The sequence below is a fragment of the Limulus polyphemus genome, unplaced genomic scaffold (genome assembly GCF_000517525.1).
Source record: "Limulus polyphemus unplaced genomic scaffold, Limulus_polyphemus-2.1.2 Scaffold3140, whole genome shotgun sequence".
Lineage (NCBI taxonomy): Eukaryota > Metazoa > Arthropoda > Merostomata > Xiphosura > Limulidae > Limulus > Limulus polyphemus.
Genome location: NW_013668750.1, coordinates 45,781 through 55,799, shown reverse-complemented (window position 1 = coordinate 55,799; position 10,019 = coordinate 45,781). Strand labels below are relative to the sequence as shown.

The window sequence follows — 10,019 nt, the reverse complement described above, 5'->3', positions numbered from 1 at the left end:
AGGTATTTATCACTCATTCTTACACAAATTATTGTTATTAATATTATTTTATATTTAGTATAATAAAGCTTTTTGCAGGTATTTATCACTCATTCTTACACAAATTATTGTTATTAATATTATTTTATATTTAGTATAATAAAGCTTTTTGCAGGTATTTATCACTCATTCTTACACAAGTTATTGTTATTAATATTATTTTTAAAGAACACTTTCTCTCATTTTTAGGCAGCTAGTTACAAAAAATCGAGAACTAAAAAGAAGAATTCAAGAACTGGAAGAAAAGATCCAAAAAGAGTGGAAAACTGTTTCAGAGACAAGGTATACTTCTAATTCTCTTAGCCCTCTATGGGTCCACTGCATGGCACGAAAAACATCTAACTATTAGAGTGAAACCAGATAATTGATATATAATTTGTTTAGTTATTGTCAAGTAAATGTTTTAACCGATGCACTTTCTTTAAAATTCTTTCCAGTCAACCAAACTCTTCCAGACATTTGGTGATATTACATTGTTATATATAAATAATATATACTGTGCTAAATGCTTCAGTTACCCAGATTCTGATGATATATGAGATATGTCATGATGTATTAACCTACTAGCTGTGACCCGCAAAACATTTGTGGTAGTTTTCATGCCCTTCCCTTGAATTTTCCTTATTCTGTCATTTTCACACACACCATTTAAGCTATGTTTTCTTGCAGGCATTGTGTGAGATTGATAAATACTAGTCTATTTGAAAATATTTTACATAGTCAGACAAAAAAACTCTTGTACATGTACTTTAATAAAACTGCAACTAAAGTGAATAATATAGTAATGGTATTTATAACAGCGTAAAGAGTATAAAATGGTTATGAGCTTTCAGTGTGCAACACAGTTTTACGAGGTGTTCAAACAAAGAAACTCACCAAAATGGGCAATAAAATCTGCAGTAAAGAAAAAAAGTAGCTAAAAGATGTTTATAGCAGTCTATAAAATGAACCAAAGTTGTAATGAAGGCAAACTTAGCTGAATATACAGAAACATCTGAATGTGTGTTTACATAGGAATTGTATTTAGTGTAATGTTGATTTTATTTTAGGAAATTACACATGGGTTAAGTATTTTGTGTGAAATAATTTGCAAAAAATAAAAAAGTTGAAATCAAAGCCAGTTGCCACATGGTGACAATGACATTGTGTACTTTACTCATTGATTTGAAATGTTTGACTAAACAAAAAAAAGGTAAGGTGATTCTGAATTGAGAAGTTAATATACAATCTGGACTCCTCAGACAAAGGCCTTTCTAAATATATGAGACAGACAGATGCAAGCATATTATTTATTAGATTATGGGTTATTACTGTAACTTTCAAGTATTTTTCTGATAAATTACTATTTAAATTTTTGATTTTATGAGTAACAACTTAAGTTCTCAAAATCCTTACTCCAACAAGGTAATTTGTTTTCAAAATGAAAGTGGAATATGGGTTTCTATTACAGCTTGTACCTGCCAAGTAAAGTGAGCTGAAAACAACTATAATTTTTACTATTATTGCCCTAATGATGGAAAACTTTTAATTTAAATGAGATCAATATGTGTATGCAAAGTTACCATCACTCCCTTTTCATACCCTTTTAGACATTATTTGGCTAGACTACAGTTGTTACAATGTAGTAGTCTAGTCACATGCTGAAGGTCAAATGGTTGTTATAATATAGTTTGACCTTCAGCATGTGACTAGAGACTACGGTTGTTATAATATAGTTTGTCCTTCAGCATGTGAATAGACTACGGTTGTTATAATATAGTTTGACCTTCAGCATGTGACTAGACTACGGTTGTTATAATATAGTTTCACCTACTGTTTTATTTTTTTAAGTGATTGTCCTTCAATAATGTTCATTTACTTGTTTGTTAGTGACATTGAAGTTGATGATTCCATTGGACCCGAGAACCGTCTCTTGAAGCTTTCCGAAAGTCGTATGAAACAGTTGCAAAAGGTACAAGATGTTACACAGTAATTAGTCACATGTTTTTAATTTTAGCTTATACTGTAGTAAAAATTAGACATTCAGTTGTGTAGTAAACACAAGTTATTTGGAAAGAATAAATATTAATAGTTTTTGGTGTTTTCTTTTAACCTACTTTATCTTAATCCAGTCATTAAGTTTAATTTTAATGATATGAAATAGAATCCTCACAAAATTATAGCCAATTAAAAGGTAGGTAAAATAATTTTGTTAATGTAACAGTCATATAATTTCATGTTTATGTATAATTGTCCATTACACAAACCTGTTCCAGATTAGAATTACAGTTTACTAATCCTTGATTTTACCAGTAATAAAACTTTAAATAGGTAAAAGAATACTGGAACAAACTTGAAGAGTTCAAAAGCAGTGAAGACAATCAATGGGAAATTCTTAACTCCGTGCGTGCAGGAAAGGGCGGTATTACCTACCGTCTCGACGGGAGTTTTATGCCTGTTCACATTCCCAAACAGCTAGTAGATTCAGCAGGGAGAGATCTTCAAAAAAGTATTTCTTTAATATTATTATGTTATTAGTTCTCTGTCTTGTTTGTTTTTTTCTTGTTTATGATAAACTCTTTTTATGTGTATTTACTTCTAGTCTTTTATTTATTCGAAAAAAAGTTTTGTATTCCAAGAATCACCTGAAATATTTTTTATAAAATTTAAGTGATGGAGGGGAGAATGTGGATTTTACTCACACGAGCATTGAAATTAGATATCATTTGACCTCCATTAAGCAGGATCTCTCAAGGTTAATTGCAACTAGATGGAAAAATGAAAAACTTTTAATTGTACTTAAGTATATTGAACATATACACCAGATTAAATGTTTATACATTTTGCAACTACATAGTTACAACACAGTAATGGGTCTTTAGTATATAATTCATCATGAATTTTTATACATTTGACAACTACATAGTTACAACACAGTAATTGTTGTAACTATGTAGTTGTAAAATGTATAAAAATTCATGATGAATTATCTACTAAAGACCCCAGTAATGGGTCTTTAGTAGATAATTCATCATATTACAAATCACTAATTTTGTAGCAGTAATTACTTTGTATATTACAAATCACTAATTTTGTAGCAGTAATTACTTTGTATATTACAAATCACTAATTTTGTAGCAGTAATTACTTTGTATATTACAAATCACTAATTTTGTAGCAGTAATTACTTTGTATATTACAAATCACTAATTTTGTGGCAGTAATTACTTTGTATATTACAAATGTATTTTTCTCACACTTAGATTTAAACGTTGAAATACAATTTTACAAAAGTTATGACAATTTTTGATTTTGAACTTTAAACAATTATCCCCCCCTCTAAATAAACAATTAGGAGAAGTTGAAAAAGTTTCACTTAACATATTTTTTTATATCTTTGACAGAGAAATGTTTTGAGTGTGTATAAAGATGGCCAGCTTGATGTTGAAAGGTACGTTGCTACTAATATCAAATCATGTTTGTGTTGTTATTTTTTTGTATTTCATGTTTTAAAAAACATCTACTGTTCGTTGGTGTCTTCAGACATGGTAACATGGAAACTTAGATATTGTTCTTAAGTTATTTCAATAGTAGAGAGGGATTATTAATGTTACAGAAATAACCAACTAATTGTAATTAGTGTTTCTGGTTATTGCTACTTTTATTACCAACTATCCAAGTAATGAAAACATTGTTATTATTTCTTATTACTGTTTTCTAATTAATTCAACGTTATTCAGTTTATGTACTGTCGTTTATTCACAAAAATAGTCAATTAGTTGAATTTTCAGATGCAAGAGATTAATGTGAAGACATTTCAAACAAAACTTGTGTCTATTTTATATCACAATGAAAATGGTTTTATACAATTCTAAGGGCAATGTGATCTTAGTTTCACACGAGATTCCACAAGTTGTCCTGAGGAACTGGTCGAACCAATTTTCATTAAACGTGGTCGAGGAACTCTGTTGGTAATATTTTAAACAATATAACATTCTGATATTAATATTCTCCACTATAACATCACTTATGCTTAGTATCTACTCCAATTTTCTTTTCATCAAGATGCCAGACATACGGACAGACAACTCTGCTTTATATATAGATTATAGATAATTCTTTATAGTTTTAATACTATTATTTTTGTGTTGTGTATTTGTCAACATTTTTGTACCTTCGGTATTAAAATATTTTAGTTATACAGTTTGTAATACTCATTTATATCAACTTCAGTGCCGAACGGAGGAAATCGAAAACAATTCCCCTTATAAAAGTGTTTGTTAAATTGGGTTTAGGTTTTTATTTTCCTTTTGTTGTTTCAGTTTTATTCATGTATGGAATGCTTGTCTTCGCATGTATATAGAACAGTTGCATAAAGGTGAGCATGAAAAGATGGTTTATTTATTTTTCATTATATAGTTAAGTTCTTCATTCAATGTTTCTTTCATTTTTTAAATTATAATTTTTCATATTTTGTGGATATTTAAGTTATTCCCTGTTGGTTTTCTCTGTTATTCGTTCTCTTCCCATATTCAGTTTTAATATTCTGTAGAAGCAGTTTTTGGTTAAAGCAATACTTTACCAAGTTCCTTTTAATGACATCTTTACATATTCACTAAATTACATAGGTCTTTAGCATGATCCTCTCATTTCAGCCAAATAATTTTGCCCATTAATCAAGAAATAAATAGCTTTTAGTAATTTCACCTCATTGAATTATCTAGTGTAACAAAAATTCCTTGAACTTATAGGTAAACTTCCAGATCTTAGCAGTGTAGTCAGCATTCTCAATGAGACGTCAACAACATATTCTGCACTGTGGAGACAAATGAAGACTTTTAGGTGAGATAAAGAACATGGCTTTAAAATTAAGGATTATTAGGAAAGCTTGTTACACTTAGGTAAGAAACACAAGTTTAAACAGCTAAAACAAGTTAACTCAAGAATTCCCATCTGACTTTTCTTATTATAACAGTAGATGCTCCATCTGGTGAGGATGTTAAAAACTATCAGGTTATTAATGTTACAAAAATAATCAACTAATTGTAATTAGTGTTTCTGGTTATTGCTACTTTTATTACCAACTATCCAAGTAATGAAAACATTGTTATTATTTCTCATTACTGTTTTCTAATTAATTCAAAGTTTTTCTAGTTTATGTAGTGTCGTTTATTCACAAAAATTTTCCAGTTATTATTATTTTTTATTACTTCAACTATCCGAGTCTCATGAGAATGATTATTTTAAAACTATCAATTAGGAAATTCCCCCAATTGCCCAGCACTAAACAGACGTGCCATCTACTGACGATATCATAAGTTACACAGGCCAGCGATGGTTTTAATGTCTTGAAATGTTTACATGTTCTGCAGTAATTTCTGTGTGCTGAATCCGAAAATGATGTCCATTTTTCTCCATCACGTACGGATTTTTCACAAAATATCATAACGCAATACATTAAAGAAAGACCACAACATGTAATTTAGACTAAATGACGTAGATTTCACACATAAAATCGGGATGAATGAGGATGCGTATTCGTTTGACATCAATGTTCTTCCCTTTTCTTCAGCTGGTTTGTATTTTTGCTAACAAACATAATAAAATATTTTCATTGGGGTAAACGAAATAATGATTTGATCTAAGTAAGAGTTTTATTTATTCCCAATTTGTAAAAAATTCTTACGTGATAGAAAAAAAAAATATTACTTTTGAAATCTGCATAGCTGGAAAATCCGTTATTATAATCAAAACAACTTTTATGAAGTTTAAGTTCGCAGGCCTGTGTTATCAATGTCTTGATTTCCTTCTTGCAACAGTAAATATAAGATGTAAATTTTGACACCATACCACTTGATGGATGATTCTTTGGTAACTTTTGAACGAAGATTAAATATTATGTTTTATAAGGTTTTCAGTATAACAGTTTAGTGCTGATACCATGACTTTCTTACATGAGTAATTTATTATTTGTCTAATTCTTTGGTACCTTTTCTTTCCCCCACCCCTCCAGCGATAAGTTTAAGCAGGAAATAATGCCTCATGTCCATCAGTCGTGTAAACAGTTACACCAAAGATTAACGGAAAACATGAAAGAAGACTCGTCTCCATTTAGGGTTCAGGTAAAATATGCGTTAATTCTTTTGATTGGGTTCTGTAACATGGCCTGTCTGAGGTTATATTTATAATAAACAAGTGAATGTGATTTGAGTCCACCCAGAAGTAATTTTGTTTTTGTGTTGAGAAGGAATTACATTTGTGAATTTTTTATATTTTTTTTTGAGGAGGGGGGGGGGCATATATGAAGTTCCTTTTCTGTAAAAGCTTTAATATTTATTTTGTGTGTTAAGAATTTCTAATACAGCAATAGAAAAGTAGATATTCTTCTTTCAACATATCGTGGTTGACAAAATCTTATCATTAAATATATTTATTATTATTGTTATTTTTCTATATATAACAATACCTACACATCCAGTAGGTGTCACTGGATCTATAATTTACATACTAGTCATTTTCACCCTCCCCTCTGGTTTATTCAAAATATACTTTTACACAAACATTAGAACTGTTTTTTTTTTGTTTATTATTATTTCAGGCAAGGTTTTGTGACATTGTTTCACCAGGTTTACCTGGCATCATCGGGTAAGATACAAGAATTGAGGTTAACTGGTAATATGTATAACTGAAATATCATTATACATGTAAACATTGTCTTAGCTGATCCTTCTTGTCTTCTGATCGTAATATGTAATTTTCTCTGTGAATAATACTGCTTAATTTGTAATGTTTTATAATTTTGCTGTAGGGATCAGTGCCACATCAACTTTGTAGTTTTTATCTTTGTTAAACTTTACTAGAAACTTCTTAACTATTATTTTTATATTCAGGGAACATCTTTGCAGCTGCTGCCAGGGACTCCTACTCCATCTTTTTCTCCTTCTGGTAACTCCTTAAATTCTCCTCTTGGACCAAAACCTTTACATCTTACTCCGCCAAGTGGTAAGCCAATCCTGAGGTCTGTTTCCTTTTTTTCAGGAAACTTCATCCTCAATAAATAAAGGTTCAAAGTATTTTTTTTAATTCTGGCTTTGAGATGTTTCATTTAAAATTCATCCTTAAAGTTTGTTTCAATAAAAGTTATTAAACAAACAGAAATAAAGGATTAATAGTGAATCTGAAATACTTTGGTTTTTTTAGCTGACTGAACATACTTTTTTGAAGTTTTAAATCAGTAAAACAAAGAAAGTTGGTGTACATATTGCTCTACTTGTCTTATAGCAGCTTTAAATTGTATGGTGATATGAGCACATTTTTTTTTTATTATATATATATATATATATATATACTGTTAGAACTGTATGGTAATTTATACAATGTATTTGTTCTAGGTCTCACTCCAGAACAGGTAAACAAAAGAAAAATTGTTCGAGGGAAAAGCCCACTTCTTTACGATCCTCTGTCTACTCCTCAGCCACGTTTTAGGGATGTTGCTACAGAACATTACAGGTCTGTTCACTCTACATAGTTTACTTCATATCAGGAGAAACTCCCTGAAACTAACAAACAGTCAATAATATAAGGAACATTATTCACCTAATAGTCAATATCCATTTATATTTATTTATTTCTCTTCTTCATCAAAACATGATATCATGGAAGTATAGGAAGCCTAATCTATTCTGTGATTCGCTACTCCTGCTGCAGTTGACTATTTTTGTTGAATTCACAGTTAATCAGTGCTGCTTGAAAGAATGAAAAACATCATACAGCAGTGGAATGCAAGCAGTGTGTTTGGTTTCGATGTCTAGTCCTCACAACTAATAACTTTAAATGGTTTAACACCTACAGGTATTGGTAGTTAATAAAAGACTACATCTTAACCAATGTCCATTCTTGTTAATTACTTGTACAGAGGTGATGTCACGAGTTAGATGAGCAGTTTTTTACAGGGGCAAAAGGATGAAATAATTATTTGTATTTTCTACTCAAGAAATAATACAACACATTTATCAACATTACAGTACTGTGCTGCTTAGAATACCATAGAAACACACTCCCTGAAAGTCTAAAAATTGTTACTTCCAATTAAACTAATGTACTAAAGGCTGTTGGGTTTCCTAAGGATGTGTTTATTAATTTCTGAAGGTCATTATTAAAATCTGTTGTTTAACTGAAACTATGGCTAATATTTCCAATAACTGTGAGTTTGTAGTATTTATCAACTGTGTTCAACATTTAACCAAGTAATCTGTAGAACAGGCCTCATGGCATGAAGTAACTTAAACTTGCAACAACAAAAAACTGCAAACATTTTATTAACAAGAGCTTGAATTAATAATATTGTTTAAAATTTATTTTATAATTTTCAACAGACAATTTTTGATTAAACATTTTTTTAGTTTCTTTATTCAAATTGCTGAAAGTCTTAAAAACTATCCATTGGGTTGAGGCTGTGATATTAAGTCATCATAGGGTTGAGGCTGTGATATTAAGTCATCATAGGGTTGAGGCTGTGATATTAAGTCATCATTGGGTTGAGGCTGTGATATTAAGTCATCATAGGGTTGAGGCTGTGATATTAAGTCGTCATAAAGTGTTCTTCATCAACTACTTTAAAAAATGTGGTGAGATTGATTTTATTATAGAACATGATTAAATAACGACGGAAGAATAAAAATTGAAAGTTATGGTTTAAATACAGGAAATTTGGGCAATAACTTGTGGGAGACGAAAGATAGATCTAATAACTTGTGGGAGACAAAAGATAGATCTAATAACTTGTGGAAGACAAAAGATAGATCTAATAACTTGTGGGAGACAAAAGATAGATCTAATAACTTGTGGGAGACGAAAGATAGATCTAATAACTTGTGGGAGACAAAAGATAGATCTAATAACTTGTAGGAGACAAGATAGATCTAATAACTTGTGGGAGACAAAAGATAGATCTAATAACTTGTGGGAGACAAAAGATAGATCTAATAACTTGTGGGAAACAAAGATAGATCTAATAACTTGTGGGAAACAAAGATAGATCTAATAACTTGTGGGAGACAAAAGATAGATCTAATAACTTGTGGGAGACAAAAGATAGATCTAATAACTCGTAGGAGACAAAAGATAGATCTCAAAACTCGTAGGAGACAAAAGATAGATCTCAAAAACTTGTAGGAGACAAAAGATAGATCTGAAATGCTATTTTTTTTATACGCCTCTGAGTTTGAACCACAATAGACAAATTAAGGAGAACAACAAAAAGCATCTGTAGCTAACTTGATTGTCACAAAAAAAAACTTTAAGCCAATTGGTTAGTTGGCTTTTTGGTATTTAAAGTGTAACTTTTGATTTTATTTCTTCATTTAATCTGATTTTCAAATTCTAAACAAATTTCATTTTTATGAGAATATTTAATATGAAAATTGTGGTACACTTACTGATTCGATATTTACAATAAATATCTTTCACCAAGTGAAATATTTCATTCTCTTTTTTTTAAATAAGCTCAGCAATGGTTTAAGGTATCATAATGCTTTAATCTACAGCTTGGAAGTTCCCACCATCGTACTTAAACAGATTGGACAAAAGCAGCAGACTAGAATCAAACACACAACTTCTAACCCTTCTACGGTGTGCTCAGGTGAATCTTCTCCCACTATCAGCCCTCTCCGTGGATTTCTGCCGGGTGACAGTAAGACAACTGATGTCTCGTCTACCAACGACAAAAACGATAACATATCAAAACCCCCTTCCACCAATAGAAAATATTTACCATCAAGTAAGCCACTGAGGAAGTCCACCATTTCCAGGAAGTTGGACAAACAAACTTTAAAGCCTTCAGTATCAGCTGCTAGAGTCCTGTATGCACCTTCGCCCAAGAGTTTGGTCTCAAAATCCAACCCAAGGAGCACGAAGAAAGCCATTCCTACAAAGAGGGATAGAATAGAGGCAGCGAAAGACAACTTTTCTGAAAGAGTGAGCATTTAAAATATGAAATGTTA

At 30.6% G+C, this 10,019-nt stretch overlaps 1 protein-coding gene across 1 annotated transcript in view; it reads left to right on the top strand.

Moving 5' to 3' along the window:
- LOC106468735 overlaps positions 1–10,019 on the top strand; it is a 21,582-nt gene that overhangs the window by 7,915 nt on the left and 3,648 nt on the right. The window contains exons 6-15 of the mRNA XM_022397104.1: positions 229–321; positions 1,909–1,990; positions 2,350–2,526; positions 3,423–3,469; positions 4,341–4,396; positions 4,770–4,860; positions 6,032–6,140; positions 6,909–7,020; positions 7,410–7,527; positions 9,564–9,993. Coding sequence (XP_022252812.1) covers positions 229–321; positions 1,909–1,990; positions 2,350–2,526; positions 3,423–3,469; positions 4,341–4,396; positions 4,770–4,860; positions 6,032–6,140; positions 6,909–7,020; positions 7,410–7,527; positions 9,564–9,993 — 1,315 coding nt within the window. The remainder of the gene's footprint in view (positions 1–228; positions 322–1,908; positions 1,991–2,349; positions 2,527–3,422; positions 3,470–4,340; positions 4,397–4,769; positions 4,861–6,031; positions 6,141–6,908; positions 7,021–7,409; positions 7,528–9,563; positions 9,994–10,019) is intronic.